The sequence below is a fragment of the Mugil cephalus genome, chromosome 1, assembly GCF_022458985.1.
Source record: "Mugil cephalus isolate CIBA_MC_2020 chromosome 1, CIBA_Mcephalus_1.1, whole genome shotgun sequence".
NCBI lineage: Eukaryota > Metazoa > Chordata > Actinopteri > Mugiliformes > Mugilidae > Mugil > Mugil cephalus.
The window spans coordinates 50,269,661-50,289,651 of NC_061770.1; the positions used below are offsets into that span (position 1 = coordinate 50,269,661).

At 44.8% G+C, this 19,991-nt stretch overlaps 1 protein-coding gene across 6 annotated transcripts in view; it reads left to right on the top strand.

The window, feature by feature from the left end:
- si:ch211-200p22.4 (phosphatidylinositol-binding clathrin assembly protein) overlaps positions 1-19,991 on the top strand; it is an 86,222-nt gene that overhangs the window by 52,304 nt on the left and 13,927 nt on the right. For 2 of the 6 annotated variants that reach the window (XM_047590137.1, XM_047590152.1), the window contains exons 9-16: positions 2,563-2,648; positions 2,829-2,952; positions 7,834-7,970; positions 8,538-8,638; positions 10,898-11,008; positions 17,912-18,049; positions 18,467-18,524; positions 18,963-19,095. In XM_047590137.1, the coding sequence (XP_047446093.1) occupies positions 2,563-2,648; positions 2,829-2,952; positions 7,834-7,970; positions 8,538-8,638; positions 10,898-11,008; positions 17,912-18,049; positions 18,467-18,524; positions 18,963-19,095 (888 nt within the window). Of the gene's footprint in view, positions 1-716; positions 738-2,562; positions 2,649-2,828; positions 2,953-7,833; positions 7,971-8,537; positions 8,639-10,897; positions 11,009-17,911; positions 18,050-18,466; positions 18,525-18,962; positions 19,096-19,991 lie in introns of all 6 variants that reach the window. The other 4 variants (XM_047590144.1, XM_047590160.1, XM_047590169.1 and 1 more) reach the window with 4 other exon arrangements.

Sequence of the window (19,991 nt, forward strand, 5' to 3'; positions counted from 1 at the left end):
TTTCCAGTTTGATTCTGTCAGTATGTACAATCTGTTAAATACTGTGGGTTGATTTCTAATTAGATAATTTGACAATTTAGTACGCTTAACTGAGTTGGTAAATATTAGCATGTTAGCATGCCTATGCTAATTAATTCTCGTTAAATCGTCATTTCATCCACGCATACAGCAGAATAATACCTGGGTATGCAGTGATTGGAACTGGCAGATCTGCAAACTTACTTCATAATACACAGCCACAATATGTGCCTGTTCCAAATTTAATGCAGCTTCTTTGTCAGTGTCATTGTCTGGGCCATGCCTCAGACAGCCAGATCAAGTGACTGCCAGAGAGTTCAAATATCATTACCATGTATTGGCAGATGCGTTGAGTTTGAATTGAAGTCGCTCAGGCATAGGGATACAGAGGGAAAGCTTCCCCGGCTGCAGTCCTAGCTGATAATAAAATAATCATTATCCGCAGCCATCGATTGACAACTCTGACACGTAGCTGACAGCTTTGGTGCGTTTCTGCCTCAAAGTAAAAACTCCCCCCACACGCAGACACCAACGGATACATGTCTGCTCCTCAGTGGAACGTGACCTTGGTCATGCATTACTAGAGAACTATAAGAGTGTAAAGCTGGGAGTTACCAGCTTGTGGATGGACTGTGTGGTTGCTGAAAAAACTGCCCAGCCTTTAAGCAGACGTTTTTCTTCTCCCTTTGCTGTCGCAGAAAACAAAAGGATCATACATTGTAGGTGGTGGGTTGCACACTGTACTGCTTACCTCCTTCAACCTGCTTAACCCCCCTGCATGAACATCTCGCTCATAATGTGAGCACTCAAAGGCATGCTCTCGCTCTCTCTTTCTTTTTTTTTAATTTCCCGGTGAGGAGTAATCTGGTGTCGACTCAATACAACATGTGTGTGTCGGCCTCAGGTGGCTGCCTTGCAGAGCCCCGGCACAACAAGCGAAAGGCCATGAAACCTCATGAATAGAAAATGAGGCTTCGCTACCCCCGCCCCTCAGTCTTCATCTGCATGAAAGAATCCCTGCACCGGGGTTACGACTGGTTCATTTAAATTCCACCGTCCTTCTTGGATGTTGTTTATTTCATATTTGTCATGCACGGCATCTTTCCTTCACCCTGCATGGCGGAGGTGCTTTAATAGCGAATGACCCGAGCATTACGGGGGAATCGCTGCCACAAAAGGAAGCATGAGAGAGGAGAAAAACCGTATACCGCCTTTTATTTATTTATTTTTTTGTGATGGATTTTCCTCCGTCTCTGTGCCTTTCGAAGTTAGAGTGATCGCTGTGAAGTTCCTTAAGATGGTACGCTCGGTTTCTTACAAAAGGAGCCAGTCTGGTCGTGCTCTGTGTGTGCGTGAGCTAATATTGACGGGGCATACACAAGGTCTTCTTTGCACCTATTCAAACCCAGTGACAGTTAAAGCCGGGCTCTTTCTCTTCTGCGAGCTGCTGTTTCTTTAACAACCAAGCAACAGCTTGGCAAGAGCCCACCGTCTAGCCAGCCACGGACGCTGCAGCCAAAGCGCCTCCCAAATATGTGTGTGTGTTTGCATTCGCGTCTGCAGCCGTGCTCGCGAGCACACTCCGCATTTTTGCGGATGGGGAGTCAGACATGACGTTGTCATATTTTCACAGCGGAAGACTCTCCCCACCTCTCCCTTCAGCCGATAGCCAGCTGAGCTGTTTCTGTAAAGTTGTGGAGGTGCATAAGAAAACCACCGATTGCACATTTAATAATGCAGCTGTCTGGCTCCCCCTCGGCCCTCTTCTTTCCCCGTGCTCCTCTGAGCATTAATAAGGCGCCTAACGAGGGCGGGAGACAAGAGTCGGAGCTGAACTTGAATCTGCAGCTGAACTGTGTTATCTTTAGTAGCGTAGCAACGATCCTTAAGTAACCTGCTCGCTAACTCCAAAAACAGTTGAGCTCAAATTTAGGTCCGCCGCCGGATGTCATCGTACAACAAAGAGCTTTTTAGACACTCCCGGTCTCACTTGTTCTCCTATTCCCCAAGTAATTAGGAAAAGGCTAAGAGTGTAATGTCAAAACCCCTGTTGAATAAATCCAAAGAGATTTAGGACCAATCATAGGTGATGAGTGCATCCTGACACTCACTCTGCAAGTACGACAGGACCTCACAGAGTGAGGGGCCACGGCGAGATAAGCAACACAAAGAGGCAAACGCAGCAAAGGGAAGAGACGGCATGGGAATAATCACCCGGTGCTCGTGTGAAGTCAGGAGAAGAAGGCACGGCCTCTCCTCTGCTCTCCACCTTTTCCCTCACTCTTTGTTTTTCAACCTCCTCCTTTGTTCTCCCCTACTCCTTTGAGTCTCCTGCTAACAGTGTGAGTGTTTGCTGCATGTTGCCATGGCTATTCTTGGAGCCTGATGCACTCTGTTACCTTCCTGTGAGACCAGCTAACTCTGGGTTCGGTGTTTGTGTGTGTGTGACTGTACGTGTAGGCGGGCTTTTGTGCGTGTGAGAGGAGCAGTAATGCAGAGGGAGTTTCAAAAAAGTAGCTGAATACCTTTCGTTTCTTCTCTCAGGCCCCCAGCAGCCTGCTGGAGGCTTTAGAGCAGCACCTGGCTTCCCTGGAGGGAAAGAAGACTAAGGAACTGAATGCAGACACCAGGTAGACATTTTAATTGCCTGCCAGTTGAATCAGATTTTACTAGACCGAAAGCGTTACGCAAAATCTTAAGTCATCCATATTTGAAATGTGGAAATGTTTTACAGTTGTTTTTTTTCATGATTACCCCTCCAAAAAGAGAAACATCTGCTCTGCTTTCCCCCCTCGTCTCCTGTGTTGCAGAGCATCCACCCTGTCGAGTGCCGTCTCATCTCTCTCCTCCACCAGCATGTCCTTCAGCCGCATGGACGAGAAGGAGAAGCAGCAGGCCCTGGAGGAGGAGCAGGCCAGGCTGCAGGCTCTCAAGGTAACCCGTTTGGCCAAATCGCCATAGAATCGGGGGGTCAGACTGTGAGCTGTAGCAAACTGAAAGGCCGGCAGCAGCAGTTCAAGTACTTAGCGCCTCTCCCCTATTCCAAACTACTTTTCAAGTGGCATCACTTCAGGCAATTTATCAGATTCCTCTCAGCTCCCGCTGGAGACGGGGAAAGCTTTTACCACATATTCACCAGTTCTCTTCAAGACCTCTGGAATCAGCACACATTTCCACATGTACACCGATCTGGCTTAACATTATGACCACCTTGGGACTTCAAAGACCACCAGAAAATGGACATAGGTCTACTGAGGGTGTCCTCTGTGGTGTCTGGAAACAGGAGGTTGTTAGTGGGAGGTCTCTGCGTCCTATGGGTTCAGGGCTCTCTGTGGATCATCCCACAGATATTTGATCAGTTTCTGATCTCATGAATTTGGAGGTACGGTCAACACCTTGTGCTGTTCTTCATGTTTTTGTGTCTAAGTAACATCTAACAAATTAATTTCAGGTTTTCCAGCAGAACACTGAATCGCACTCCTGTCAGTGGTTTTTAATGTTGTGGCTGATCAGTGTGGATTTTCCCTAATCCACAATTACATTACAGTTACAGGGTTCATCAACCCCCAGTTCACTGCAGTAGATAAATACTTTGTCAGCCTGCTAGCTTTAATCTGTCACAGAATGTCAAATATTCTTGCTGTTTTGCGCAGAGAAAAAGCCAAAGTCAGCTTTCTCCTTTTTATCGGACCAATAAAAAGGGTTTCTGATGATCATTTCATTTTACCTTATTCCCCATTTTAGGCAATTTAGCATTTTTACAAGACGGCAAGCTTAAAGCACCCTTAATAAAGATTTTGGCCATACTATAAAGGAAAAGTGCTGTCAAACTCTGTGTAAACTCATTATTTAGTTAAACTGTCTTGTTAAGAAAAGAGAAAGGAAGGATTAAATTAACATTATGAAAAAATAGTAATAATAATAATGGAAGAAAAGCAGCCGTGTGTGCAGGGATCTTCTCAAATCATAAAAATCAGCTCAACATGATAAGAGTAACTGTAGCCATTGCCCTAGAATTAAGACCACGCTGTGACTGTGCTCACAGAGAGAGATAGAATAAACTGCGAATCTGCCGTGGCGCGAGCCCTCGCTGACGTGAGAAAATGACGCTGGCGACTGATGACGGCTCGCGCTGCAATGTTGCCGTGAACTCCAGTTGAGGATAAAGGCCAAGAGTCTCGGCGGCAAGGCGAGCAATAGAAAAGTCAAGTGTAAAATGTGTTGACATTTCTTGCTCCGGCTCCCTGGGAGTCCTGCCTTCCAGCAAACTGTAATTGAGTTAGAGCAGGCTCACGGCGGGCTCGGTTTGGCGTGGTGACATCCTGGCTGCAGAGCTACAGGATGTGTTCATGCCGGTATCGCTTGTAAAGCTTTGTGTGTGTCTATGAAGCATGTGTATATCCTGACAGATTAGGCGCTCTACGTGTTGCCTTGCTGTGTTTGTTTGCGTCTGATTGGATTTTAGCGCAGTGTTTACTTTGTGCCCTTGGTTGCCCCTGTTTCTGCCAAGGTCCGCTGATTACCTCTGGGTTTAGTTAGAGAGGAGAGGGAAGATAAAGCGAGACCAAGAACACAGCGGAGTAAGGAAGAGAGCGAGCGAGCTGGGGTTAGCAGGGGTCGCCCAGATACTCTAGCCCGGCTGTCTGCGCTCTCTGGCATCCATATGGACTCCGCACACACACGTAGACACGCAAACACTCTCAGCTACTGTCCAGCTGGGGCTGCAACCCTAACAAAAACGGCAGTTCCCATTTGTTCCTTCACTGCGCTGTCAGAATTAAAATGAAGAGGGCCCTGGCTGAGGCTGCTGCAGAACCAGATTCTGTTTACTAATCTCCTCAAAGCCCCCAAATCCTTTTACGGTGCAAGTTAAAGTGAATTGGAATATTTCCTTAAAGTTTAGAATTAAAATACCAGGGTGGCCATGCGTAAATAAAAAGACTAAAGGTTCCATTAAAGTACTGTGGGACTAAATGGTGTAACCTACGTACATAGCCCACGAAAGCCTACGAAACATAGACGGTGTAACCTACATACGTAGCCCACGAAAGCCTACGAAACTAGACGGCGTAACCTACGTACGTAGCCCACGAAAGCCTATGAAACTAGACGGTGTTATCTACGTACGTAGCCTACGAAAACCTACGTATGTAGCCTGCGGGACTAGATGGTGTAACCTTCATACGTAGTCTACATATGTAGGCTACAAAGCCTACACTGGTACGAGCCATTTGTACTTTGGGTGCTAGTTGCCAGTCTGACTTGCTGTGTAAAAGCGCCACCCAAACACTAGTCCATGCTGTGTCTTTTTTTTCCAGTTCATTTAATTTTTGTTCCTACTTCCTGCTTTACTTTTAACAATGGCAACTGAAGCCTTCACTGAACTTTTGCCATAGACCTGCACCTCCTCAGTTAAACTTTCCTCCATGTGTTCCATCTGCATTGATTCAAAACAGTCAATTCAAAAAGTTGCGGAGATGGAAAACCAGCTGGAAATACTGAAGCGGAAAAACACAACACGTATTTACATTTCTGGGGCGCTAGGGTCTGCATTTTGTCTGGGCTATTGGTGTAGCTATGCCGTCAAATTGACACAGAAGCCTCAACTGCCTATTAGGCACCGTGAGAAGCTTTCTGTTCACCTCTGTAGCCGTCTATTATAATAACCACCTACGCCTTTGTTTTGCCATAAACTGCTACTGCCATAAGCTACTTGTCTACCAAAACAGTCCACGCCTTGAAAGGGGGGAATTTCCAAAATTCCCACATGATCAGACACAAATGTATTGATCCCTGTAGAGAAACTAGGTCGCTGTAGCAGCAGATAAGAAGAACTAGTATAGGCAGTGAAGGCAACAGAAATTGTCAAAATCTGTTAAGCGGTGGGATTCCAAACAATGCTTCCAGGCTAAACATCTATAAGAAATCTATAAGTTCTATAACAAACTGCTAGAAAAAAACAACAACAAAAAAAAGGTGTCTTACAGAATCAAATGAGACGTTGCGTTGCATTGACCCTGGAGAAAAATGTTTAAATCCATGCAAGAAATGAAAGTCAGGAGGATGCGAAGAGATTTTCTGCTGCCACCAATGTGTAGGAGCACCTTCAAAGTGCTTCAGTGATGATCTTGGAGCAGCAATTAAAATAACCTCTGGTGTTTTCACCGTATTATACAGTTCAGCTTCCTACCTGGTAGTCGTCACGCCAACATCAGCAGCTTTTAGCCTGAACTAAATAAAAGACATTCCAAGGTACACTCATCAACTAAAAGCAAATTCAAAGCCTGCTGCTGCTTTTCTTTCTGACTCGGTGTAGCTGCACTTTGCCGATGTTTGTGAACCTGTCACCGGAGAAAACACTAGTCGGCATTTCACAAACACCTGGGTCTCGGCAGGTTGGGGTCAAATGTTTTCAGATGGGTTTTTAGCTTCACAACAGAAATGCACCAGAAACCTTATTAGTTTTAAACTAATGGTCTATCATCCGACACCATCAGGCAACCTTGGCAAGCGAAACCAACCGATAAACTGACTCTGGAAATTCAGTTAGGGCTTGTTCTGGCTTTGACTCGTATATCTGCTGCCTAAAAGTAATGCGATATCACCAAAACGCGGACAACTTTCTCCTTTAGCATCGAGTTATTCACAATAAGTTTACATGGGTTCTTCAACTCACTCAGTTAAATGCAGTGGCTAATGAACTACTTCTCAGCCCGCTAGACTGTATTTTTTGCAGCATGTCCAAGTAAATACTCCTGCTGCTCTTGTTTGTTAGCGGGTGGTACACAGTGAAAACCAAGGTCAGCTTTCTGGTTTGCATTAGGTCGATAAAAAAGATTCTGATGTTAGTTCTTAAGTTTCATTATGTCTTGTGTTAATGAAGCATCTTTGGCATTTTTTAAATCTACTGACTGAAGAAGTAAATATCATTGACCATCTTGTGACAATTCAGGGTTCTGCTGGAAAACTTTTAGGCCTGACAATCCTGTGGATGTTGCTACCACCCACCTAGACCAGACGAGGCACCTCCATCCAATAGCAATGACACTCTAAGGCTAACAACAGCATTCTGTTACCTGACACCCTCAGAAGACCTGTGTCTTCATTTAAAACACACCCACAATTCCTTGGGTGTGCGTTGCGTACCTGGGGAAAAGCAGGATACCACTAGAGGCAGTGTGGTGCTTTGTATAATGCTCTGCTGGGAGACCATGGGTCTCATTGGTGCAGACCACGTACAGCCCTCATGAAACAGTATTCCCTGACGGCCGTGGCCTCTTTCAGCGGGATAATTCTCTCTGCCACAACGCTACAACGTTTCAGGAACAGTTTGAGGAACAAGGTGAGTTCTAGGTCTTGACTTGGCCTCCAAACACCCCATATCTCAGTCCAATCAAGCAACTTTGGGACGTGCTGGACAAAGAAGGATTTAAAATCATCCATTGCTAACGTCTGGGCACCAGACACCACAGTACACCCAGTGGTCTAGAAGAGTCCATGCCTCCACGAGTCAGGGAGGTTTTGGCTACAGATAATGTAACCGTCTCCTTTGTGTCTTTTTACTCACCGTGACTCACCACTTGGAATCTCCAAACAACTTAAGTGCTCTAAACACGGAAATTAAATGGGTCTATGCGTCTGAATTGCTATTTCCTTTCTGATTTGTCTCCATGCCCGCTCTAAGGTGTTTTTGTATGTAACGTGACGGTTTCCGGGATCCGGGCCTAACTGGAAGTGTGCCTCATTTGACTGGGAAACGCCTGTTTACCCATCACCTTCCTGATCGCATTGTGCCGCTTTGCGCGTGTTTTCCAGGACCAGCGCCTGAAGGAGATCAGCATGCAGACTCCACCCTCTGCCTCCCCCAGCAGCCAGTCGATAGGCAGCGCCAACAACAACAACCACATCACGCCAGCTCAAGAGTTGTTCAGCTCCACGCTGTCTACCAACAGGTGCACACAAAAGCTTTAACTCTACGATCGCTGCGTGGGATGATTTAAAATGAAACTTGACATATGCATATATATATAAAAATAGATGTAAAGTCAGTATGTGTTTTAGATTTCTTCTCCTACATAAAAAAGCGGTATTAAGGAAGACTATTAATTCTTGATAATCAGGACAGAGTTTCGACTCAACACACTGTAACACTCTGGATTTACTGCCTCCTAACTGTTTTATTGCTCTGTGAAGGTTTTTACAGCGCCTCAGAGAGAGAGCTAGGATTAATCTTTATCTGTGACAAACGCACATTTTTAGTGGCGGCTCTAGCTATTTATGCCCATTTGATTAAATATTAACACTCTGCCTCCGTCTGTCTTTCTGTGTCTCTCTATTCTCCTCGACTCCAACTTAATCACTTGATTTCTCTTTTTTTTCACCCCATCGCTTCTTTCATCTCTCCTCTCTCTCTCTCTCTGTCTCGCATGCGCACTTCCGTTTCCTTCTCCTCTTTCGCCATTCCCTCCCTCCTTCCCTCCTTCCTCCCCTCCTCCCCTCGCTCTTCTTTCTCTCCGCAGCGTGCCCAATCTGAACAGTGACCTGTTTGATCTTCAGCCGGCCTTCATCCCCGCTGTGCAGAGCACTCCCTCCATCTCCACCGCCAACAGTGCCTGGGGAGGTGCGTAACCGACACACACACACAGTGAACAACCTGTGCACACATTTGCATTTCTTTATGTGAAGCCACCAGCGGCGACGCACACATGCCTACTACAGTATATGACTGCAATAAGTCAGGCGCCTACTTAGACAAACACAGGCTCAAATGTACACAGTATAAATCATTCACCTGCCTGCCCATCCATCTGTCCAACCAATCAACCAGCCATTCATTGGTGTCTTTATGTAAGCCATCCATCCAGCCTTCGTCACCCTCCCCTTTTCTTCTGGAGCTAAAGTTGCGCTCAGACAGCCCCGTCTGTGGGCAGGTGTTTTCTTTGTAAGAACACACAGCGTTTTTGTTGTGTGTAGCAGCTCAATAAACCAGTCAGAGGAAATGTCAGCGGAGATCCTCTGAGCTTTCCCTCTTCGTCAGCGTGGAAAGCGCGGCCACGGCAGGAAATTCTGAGCGCCGACATTGGCTTCGGCTTTACGGTGCACCCCCACCCCTGCCCCCGCACGCTTGGGTTCGATTCAAATAAAAAAAAAAAAAAAGCTGCCGTCTCGAATCAAAACGACGCCCGAAGATGTATCTGGAAGCTGTGTTTGTGTGCGGTATTAACAGCTTTATGACAGGGGATTATACTGAAGCCATTTAAAAATAAATAAATAAATAAATAACTTTGGCCAGATTTCACAGTCAGAGCTACTTCTTAGACATCAGCCTTAAACATTATCAGTAGCTCGGACGCAGGAGACATTTTTAGCCTGGCAGTAGAAAAGAGACGTATTTCTTTTTGTCCGAGGGACTATTTCAAACAAGAGGATTGGTTTAGCTGCTCTCCGGTGGAGAACGACTGTACAAGAAATGTGAAGCTACAGCCAACACCTGGCAGACGTTCCTAATAGAACCCCAACAGCCCATGTCATTTAGAACTGACAAAGCTAAAATGTCACCAATAAACCCAACAAACGCAGTTGCCCTTGCTTCAGTGTCTTTGTATATGCCATGACCTGGACGACTGAGAACGTTCACAGACAACATGAGAGCTGTCGCCCTGGTCACATTTGGTATTTAGCATTCTGGGTGATCTGATCACAAGTTGCTATCTCAGTAAAAAAAAAAAGAAAAGAAAAAAACTCCCACATTACTAGATTGTCGTGCAAACAGCTGTTGTCTCAAAACAACGGGTTGTTATCTACTGTCGTTTCTGAACCATGAACCACAGCCCTGTTTGTTGTGCGTGCATAGAAACAGAGAAAAAGGTGGAGTGTAATGAGCTGTGAAGTCTCTCATACCGCTTTGACATCGAAAATACCGGGTTGACATGGGATTTTGTGAGCCGGGTCGACCTGCCTCGGTGTGCTTTCAGACTGTCAGCAGTCAGTTCAGACTACCAATCTGACGTGGGAACCACATACATACGATGGAATAATGACACTAAATCAGTGAAAGAAACAGCTCCGGAGACATGGCTACTTTGTGTACATGCCGATACTTATTTTGTGATGGCGTGACACACCGCTCTACTCACACTCAGTAATTTCATGTGTTACTCTTGTGGCCAGGACAAATTGTGTGCTCTCACTCCAAAAGGAATGTGTTCAAAGGCAATTGGATATCAAAAGTGTCGTCAGTACGTTGTGCAGGAAGTTGGCCACTTACGGTCAGATCACCCAGAACTAATGTTTATACCAACCCCAAGTAAACAAGGCGAGATGCTCGTCGGCTACGTCGCACAAGAGAATAAACTTTCACCGAATGCCTTTGTGAAGGGCTTAATCCACGTCATGTTTCCTGAACGGCGGCTTGAGACGATGATTGCGGCGGATTTTGCTGTGTACTCTTGTTTTAGTGGATCCCACTAAGACATCTACTCTCCGGGGCTCCGAGCTCTAATCCTCAACGGGGATGCGCATGAGGACGAGAAAACAAAAGGTGCACGGGAGAATTTCCTCGCGCGCAGGCTTAACGCTCCTGTGAAAGCCTTGACATCCCCAGCATCCTGCACAGAATCCCACGTTACTCAGCAACAACAATGCCAGCGCTCTGAGGACTGCAGTGTCCACGTTCCTAATCTAACGGGATTAGTTTAGCCGGAGGTGGCGGAATCTTTGCTAGATAAACACCAGCAACTTTGGTCCTTCCAACATCAGTGTGCTATATGTGTCTGCGGCTGCTTCCTTTCGTATAAGTGTGTCACATAAAGCTGCTCCAACTGCAGCTGAAATAGCTCAATCTGGGCCTTAATCAGTCATATTTAACTGCATTCCTCAGGACTGGAGAGCCAGCATCTGCAGCAGCCCGCCTCGGCCATGGCCGTAGATTTCGATGCCGTGTTCGGGAATAAGGCCGCGCCCAGTAACAACGGCCTCCAACCTGCAGCGGGTAAAGCCCTCTCCCTCTAACTGTCCAGACGGAGCCAGACTCAAAACTAAAACCTTCTGGCTTTGCTGGCAGCGCGAGCGTAGCATTTAACTAACCCCTCCGACCAGATCCAGCAGCTTGTGGCCGTTTCCTGCCGCCGGGTGGGTGTTTCTAGCTTTTCTGGCTCGGATGCTAATCCTGTTGTTTGACTTCTTATAACGACGGTAGCACTAACTCTACGGAAGAACTTCCTACCCCAGGGACAAGGGATCACTTAACTTTAAATTTAAAAGTCTATCTTAACCTTGATTGTGGCTTATTTGTTATTGATTATGTGGAAGGTTCAGGAAAAACACTTGAAAATTCTTCCTGTAGACCAGTTCCAACTAAAAACTATTACCAAATGCACAGAGAAAATGCCAGTTTTAAGACTAGAAAGCTGTTAGTAGTTTTTCAGTGCTTTTAAGTATATAACTTTTGTTTGAACATGAAGTTAACTGATCCCACACCTGGTTTTCCTTGGTATCCAATCCTTTCTTCATTTCTTCCTACTGAAGTATGAGCAAACAGATCTTCACTAATCTACATATTCCATCAATCTGCTGCAGTTTCATTCAATTGTTGTGTTTTTATTCACTGTATTATCACTCGTGAAATGATCCTGGAAAGATAAAGGGTTACTTGGAAGCTGTAGGCCGACCGAAGTCTTTAAAGCCAGTCTGCAAAATAAAGTCTTGAACGGAGGAGACGATGTGTAGGAAGCCGTTCTCCAGCCGCCTCGCCCTCTGTTGTTGTGGTTATGGCAACAGCTTCGGACTGACGGCTCTCGAGCGCTGCGGGTTCCGAGCCCCTGGCTCCGAGCCCTCTTATTAGCTTACTTTCTTTTAACCTCTCAGCGACTGACACAATCAATCTCAGGGCCCCTCAGCCCTTTTGTGTCCTGAGATGCTCCTGCAAAGCGTATTATTTTAAGCCATGCCGAGTTAGCGCTGAAGGAGGAGCGGCAGATAAGAGCGAGCGCCTGCAGAGGTCACCTAAAGACTATTCTTATCGTGAAGTAATCCAGAAAGAGGTGTAGGTTTACACCGACGGAGCTCAGAGGAAGTTAAATGGGAACAAGTTGAATTTATTTGAATTAATTAGAGCTGAAAAATGAAGGTTACTTTCATCCACTAACAAGCGAGTGAGGCCTCGGTGCTGTTAATATTAATAATACGTTGGTTTTATGTAGCGCTTTTCTGAATACTTAAAGAATACACTATTCATCCGCTCACACGGTCACGCCCTGGTGGTGGTAGTAGCCACAGCCGCCATAGGGCAGACAACGTGCTTACGGCCTCTCCAGCCACCACCCAACATGGTTCATACCCTGGTGGAGTTCACACTGGAAGCAAAGTGGGTTAAGAACACGCGAGAGCTCACAAGAACACAGCAGACAGACTAGGGCTGGGGCAGAATCGGACCGCCAACCGCCTTCCGGTTATTGACCGACTGCTCTACCTCCTGAGCTAGTGTGACAGCACCCATCAATTTGCGTTACTGGAAATGTGCCAGGATTAATCGGCCAGCTGTTTTCACGCCGGCGGCCGCGCGCCGCTCGCACTTGTTAGGATCAAAACAGAATTACCATTCAGAGCCGGGTCATTAATAATAGATTCGGAGGAAAGTCGATCTTGGAATCATGCGTAATGAATCTGAAATGTGAATAATTTAATTTGGAGGATTAGCTGTATTTACACAGGTGTATATTTGCTCCTGCAGACGCGTGCCAGCGTAGCCGTGTTCCTCCGTGGCCTCGGCGTCTGCCTCATTTCTGGCTGGTCTCGGGCAGCCCCGTCAGCCGCTTCTGCTCCGCTCACATTTAACAGTCGGAGGCTCCAGTAATGCAGCCTCGCTCTGGCTCTGGACAGTCTAACTTCTGTCTATTAATAGAGCTTGTGTTGAAGCTGCCACTACAACCACCAATACACCATCTGGGCCACTGGCAGCTCCTCACAAATCTCCCCGCGTTTGTGTGTGCGCACATTCTGTATGTCTCTGTGTATTTTTGTGCGCCCGCACGTTGGTGTATATTTGTTCAGGAGCGTGTGCGTCTTCTGCCGTTTTGCTCCGTCCCATCTGTCTGCTTCTGCTCGTCTGTTTTGTTTTGTTGTTGTTCACACCGTTCCCACCTTCCTCCTCCTCTCCCTCCCTCTCTTTAATTTCATCTCTCTCTCTGTCGCTGCCTAACCGTCTCCCCATCACACTTCACAAGGCAAGAATCACCCAGGCAACTCCTTTCCATCTGCTCTCCTCCTCCTCCTCCTCCTCCTCCTCCTCCTCCTCCTTACGTCCACAATTAGACGTCCTTCCCTTTTTTCTTCTGTGCCTTCTGCAAGGTCTGCATTCTTTGTCTGAATTTTTTTCCTCCACTTTTTTTTTTCCTGTATTTCTGCTTTTTTTCTTGAGACGTGTTTTTTCTGAAGGGCAGTGAACGCCACTCGTTCTTCACGTCTCCTGTATTCTGTTATTTGGTGTGTTTTGACAGTCCTTTCACATGAGGTTTCAGGTTCCTAGGTTTTTACAGATGCTTGTTTCTGTTTCTTATTTCAATCTCTGCTCACTGTTAACCGTCATCCCCGCCAACACGTGACGAAATTACAGTAAAACTAAACCTCCTAGAACTTATCAGCCAATATCACTTTAACTCTAATCAAGTAACATTTCTCAAGTCTAAAAGCAGCACAAGATTAAGACAAGTTCTTAGCAACACTGCTGTGGTTGAATGCCTCACTCAGGTATTGCCTGTTTGGAATTTAAGAGAAGGTAATGTTAGAATTAAACAACAACTTTACTGAGTTCTGATTGTAGTACTAGTGCGTTCATATGGTGCTGGAATAATAGGGATTCGTACCCTGTTATGCCTTTTACGTTTCCAAAGTTGCTGCCAAGTCCTTAGGTTGCTTGGCAGCTAGCCTCGGCCGCTTGAGGTGAAGAGGTGGAGCGTGCCTGGAGCGGAGGCAGCTCCACCTTATACACTTATTTACTACTAACGTCACGTCTTGATAGAATTTACATGTGTTAGAGTGAAGGTTAGTGACCTGGAAATTAGGTAAAACTGATTTTCGTATGCAGTTGTAAACACAGTTATGTGTGCTGTGAATTTGGACATTTCAACAAGGAGGTTATGAGCGTTTGGAGTCAGCCTCAAGTGGTCACTTAAGGAACTGCAGTTTTAACATATGAATGTTTCAATTTAAGATGAACCTGGTCACGTGAATGCACTGTAAGAATAGTAGTTATTTACTGGTGCATTGACGAAGTGAGCCGGGGAGCTAACTTTGGTTTAATGAACAGATTTTCCAAATATTTTAACCTGTCCATGATAACTTAGCAAATTGTAATTGTGCTAGGAGAAAAAAGAAACCTACTTCTCTACCTTCATCACCCTCTTCTTCTATGATACTTCTGTCCCAGCACAGCTCCCACTAGCGCGCCGGTTAACCTCCACTAGAGCTGCTTTTTGTAGAGCTCTTTTCATAGCTTAATAAACTGAGAAAGGAACACTCATGTACGATGAAGCCAGCATTGTACCTGTTTTAAATTTCTCTTTGGATCTGTCAGTAGCAACTACCAGTGACTGGGGGTTGAACCCTTGGCATGGATTTCCTTCCTCCCTTCACTTTGATCTTAAACTCTATTGACTGTCAGATCCATCCCTGAAACAGCTAAGCTAACACTGATATCATTATCCTCCCGGTTCAATACATCTCCTAGTGCTCGCTTCACCACATCCCTCTCTTCCGTCTCCACCCCTGTTTTCTTCTGCTGCTTCTTCTTCTCCTTCTCCCTCTCCTCGTTGCCCTGCAGTATGTGTGATCTACTGAACGAGCTTGTTTTCCACTCTTTTCTTTCCCCCCTCACCCTTTATCTCTGCTTCCCTTCTATTGCTCTCTGGGTTCAATTTAATTCACCGAGCTTCACTGACACGGTGGTTTAAGAAACCAAAAAGGAGAAAGCGGGAAAGTCACCCACGTAGCCAAGTGTTTCATCACAGTGACAACAATAATGGAAATGTCGGCAATGGGTGAGAAATCAGGAGAATTAAAAAGATAGGGAGCAGAACACGGGCTCTTTCCTACTTCCTTAACTTCTTTCTTTCTTCCTGCCTTTCTCCACTTCTTCCTGCATCTGTATGTTCTCCGACCTCTCCCTCCTTTTCTCTCATCTGCTAAGCTAGCAGGAAAAGTGCTTTCTGAATCTCTTGTGTCAGCACCACTGTCAAACCCACACACCGCTTCCTAACTAAATATTATTCCCCCCTCCCCCCAATCTCCTTCTCCAGTGTTTTGCAGAGGCACTGTACATTTACACTAGTACAACATTCATACGTGTTGCTTTCCTCCTCTGTATCCACACTCCTGTCTTCACCTCTCCAGGTATTGATTTTTGAACAACAATGGTTGAATTCCTACTCATACATTAAATAAATCATTTTCACCTCCCGTTCCCCTGCGATCTCACTTGTTTTTTTTTTTTGTTTTTTTTTTTTTTGTTTAGCCATGTTCACCGCTTCCTCTTTGCGCACACTTACACACACCTTCCGGTTTCTAGCTGCAGAGTAGTTCTCAGCCATTAGCTGAATGGGTGCTGACAGGGGAAGTTGTTAACACCAGCACTTACACACACCAACACAGGAAATTACTCCTGTCATTTGCACCTACCGAACAGCACACCGTTACAGTCGCACGGTTACATGTTCAAAACTAATCACTTTTCCGAGGTGGAGTGTGTACATGATGGCCGCGAACAGATAAATCAATCATCTAGAACGACTGCTGCAAGCTACTGAGTCAGGGATTACAGTCCTGCGGCTGTATGACAGTGAGAAACAGGGTCTGTGTAGAGCAGGTCTGCATTAAACAGGAAGTGCCTCTGTAGGTAAGCACTAAAAATAGGTCCGAAAAAATTCAATTAACAGGAAGGCAAGCGGTGAGATTGAGGCTCACATTCAGGAAACTCAGCAATATTCTCAGATCAAAACCTCTTCATTAAAATCTTTCAGCTGCAAATGGAAAACTGGAAAAATCTGATTTGAAATTGAGTCGGCCGTCGTTACAATTAAATGCCTTCTCATCGGAAAACTTTGAAGCATTTGCTAACTTTCTTATCAAGCATTTATTCGTTGTATTTTTACAGACTTGCCATTGCCATTGAAAGTTTCTGTCGTACCTTACGGTATGTTTGGATTACTGTTTAAGGATAATTGTGTCAGTAGCAATCCAGTGTGGTCAGCATTGAAGTCTGGCCCAGATTATTTGTATTATGCGGTTTTAGTAGACTTGCCCTTAGACCATTTACAGATTCACCCGGATGTCCACAGTTGTTATGATTTAGAATCTGGATGATTACATTTGTTCTTCCACAATAGTCAGTGAGAAGAAGGAATTCACGTGGACATGGATCATGTGGAAAATTGCTAAACTGGTGCACCAGTTTTTGGTCAAGCAAGTTTCTGATAGGTTATACCCAGAGTTTCCTATTTAGACCTCAACTTTCCACCAAACCCTTAGGACTGAAGAAACTACTCAGATGAAACATCTTCTCAGAACTCAACCAGTCCAGTTGCTGTCCTAGTTTTTTTTTTAAAGCAATACTTTTTGGATATACCAGGACCTGGATGACTGAGTACCTTCACAGACATTAAACATTGCTAAGGTTGGCTACCAGGCTTCTGACTGTTAAACTCTTTCCTGTTGGACGCATCTCCCCAAACATCTTCCCATCCACAGTCTTAACTGTAGCCTCTCTTTCTTTCTCACTGCATAGTATTAAAAAATCATAGAGTCATGTCTCTTACTTTGGTTTGATTTGTGTTTGGCAATCCATGTTGCACTTGCATTACCTACTGGACTCCAGCGTGGTTCAGCAGCTTTACAGCCAGTGTTTGGTTTGTTTACATCCTTTTTCCAGCGAGATAACATGAGCTGGTGCATTCAATGTTCTCTGACCTGGCACTTTTCAAATCTTGCAGTGTGTGCGAGTTTTAGATTAGAGGGGAGAATATCTGTGAAGGTTGTGCTTGTGTGTGTGTGATGACATCCTAACAGATTTTGAAACTCCGGTACTCTGAGACCAGCATCAGCTGCTGTTGCCAGTCACAGGGAACATAATATAGTTTACAAAACCAGACACAGCTTTACTTTGAAATTTACCATCACTTTTGAAACATCGGGTCCGTGGATTCATACCGAGAGTAAAAAGCAAGAATCTAAAGCCACTAGCCATGTATATCCTCTGTAGCTAGCTAGGCTTTTAAGATAGCATGATGATAGTTTGGCTGTATGAACATAAAAGACGATTTGAATTTGGACTCAGTGTTGTATTTAGTGGACAGAAACACTGTCCTCGCTAATGTTGCCTGGAGTAGCTTGACCTCTGTAAATCCAATAAAGCATTGGACGCTTACATTAGCAACAGGATGCTGATAGCAGCATTCAGCGCCACCTCGTACACAGCTTAAAACTATCATACTAGTGACATGTATTTAGCCAAAGAATAGCTTGAATACTACCTAAGCTAGTAAACTTGGAAACCAGAAGAAACCAGATAAATGTTGCACTTTAATGCAGAATAACTTGAATAACCTCAACATATGGATAAAACCAAAGCTCGGCGAGCCTTCTGTGCCTAGTTACAGTTGCTAGGCTCTAATTGAACAGTTGCTGTTCAGGGAAAAGGTTAGTGAGCGGTCAAGTCTGCCGCCCCCTGAAACTCAGTTTGAAACCTGTTTCTCTTGCTTTTCTCCGCCTCTGTTTCTGTGTGCATGACACTTCCATATGTTAATTTCTCACTGCAATGTTCCGAGCAGGGCTCCTTATCAAAAATGCCCAGGTTTGTTTTGTTTTGCCCAGCTCATTTACATGAGTTGATTTCCCCCCACAGGTTTTGATGCTCTGGGAGACCTGTTAAAGCCTACAGTCCCCACACACAGCGCACCTCCTCCTCCTCAAATGGCCATCCATCCCGGAGGAAAGCTGCTAGCCAACGACCTCGACTCCTCTCTGGCCAACCTCGTGGGCAGTGAGTTTGAAGAGACATGAATGTGTCAACAAAGAGAAATCCACTCTCAACCAGCCAGAGTAGAACACTTACATAACACATTGACTGGCCTTTAGTACACAAACTGTAAACCACATTTTTTTCTGTTATTACTCTTATTTATTGAGCATAATGTAGCTAGAACATAAAGGACTACACCAAAAAACAACTTCTTACATCTTTATTGCTTTTACATGGTTATGTTACACCTTTTCCTTTTTCTTTCTCATTTTGAATCATGTTTAGCATCTGTGCTCTTTGGTGAAAATTCACACTGTCTTTAAATGGGAGTTTAAATTGAAACCTCTGAAAGTTGCAAAGAAAGTCAATTTAAAGAGAAAAACTGTGTCGTAGTCTGAAACACCCTCCTGTCTCTTTCTTTTAACCACGATCACTCAGCCTCTCTCTGTTTCTACGCCTCCTCAGATCTGCAGTTTGGTGGGACCCCAGCCAAAAAGTGAGTTTCTTGAGATGTGATGATGGCTTTCTTGTTGCGCTTGTAATCCAGGTTTGACAGTTTAAGCAGTGGCAGAAGATATGCTCCTTCCAGTTGCACTTGCCTCTGCTGTTCCCTGGCAACAAGAGTTTCAGAACAAAATCAAATTCATCATGAAGTGTTTAATGTATTTGTGACAAAGTACTTCTGTAGACGGTTAAAGGAAAAAGAATTGCATTGTGTTTTTGCAGCTCTGGCAATATTCTGAGTACATAAAATTGTTGATACACCGCACTGCATGGGGAATTAAAAAAAATGAGTTTAAAGAAAAGTATTGCTTGTGGTGTAGAATCACTAGTCTCAGGAAGAGCGGGTGAAAATGAAATGAATGAATGAAAAAAAAAAAAATGAAATCTCCTGATGGTGAGCTCGTCCTGTTGCTCTGTTTGTCCTCTGCAGGCCAGAGATGCAGTGGAACCAACCTGGAGAGAAGAAGCTGACTGGTGGCCAGAACTGGCAAAACAAGACCATGTCAACAACACAGTGGGGCCCTGCGCCCATGGCCCCACAGCCCATGCCTGTACCACATGTGGTAAGCACACAGAGACGCACTTTGGACATGTAGTTAGCTGCACAACCTGAGAAAGAACTTGTCAAGGTGTTTGTAAGTCCTCAAACTCTTAAATAACTGCGGTTTAACGCAATTTCTTCTCTTCATTGTTTGGGCACCGCACTTATTAGTAATAATAACTTTAGATTCACTTTCTGAGATTTATGGCTGTTGCTACATTAGTAATAAGATGTCTAGCGCAGCATGAAACGGAAAGTATGTAAGTTAGCCAGACTTAAGCTGCCTTCAAATGACACTTGTGTGCTTGTGTTTAGAATTTGGGAAGTCATGTACACAAAATACTTGTTTAAGTGGTAACATCCGCTGTAAGTCATGGGAACACCACTGCTAGGAGAGTGAAGCTACTTATGCTAACTATTTAGCAAGCTTACAAAAGGCTAACTTGATGTAGGAAATGCATACTGAAAGGATGAGACCTTTGGGATTATCAACACTCTCCTCAGATATAAGAGTACCAACAAATATATTCACCTTCGCCCTTTCATTAAAGAAACTTTATCAACTTGCACTACAACTCAGACCTTTCAGATGACCTCCACTAATGAGGTCAGCTCTTTGAAGGTCTCCCTTGGCATAAATACAGTATCTGTATGTGTACTAATTGCTTGGAAGATAAAACAAACCCAATGGGAAACTGACGATCCATTTTGTCAATATTAAACGTCCATTGTTGTGTGCGAGCTGCCCACCTGGTTCCAGATTTCATAAATGCCACCCAAAACTATGAAAACGAGGCTCAGTTGAGTCAATCGATTGACTCAATTGCCATTGAGTTAATCTTTATGAGACATTGTATAGATTTATGGAAAGAAACTTTAATTTGAAGGGAAATTTAGTGTTGAATATATTAAAAAGCA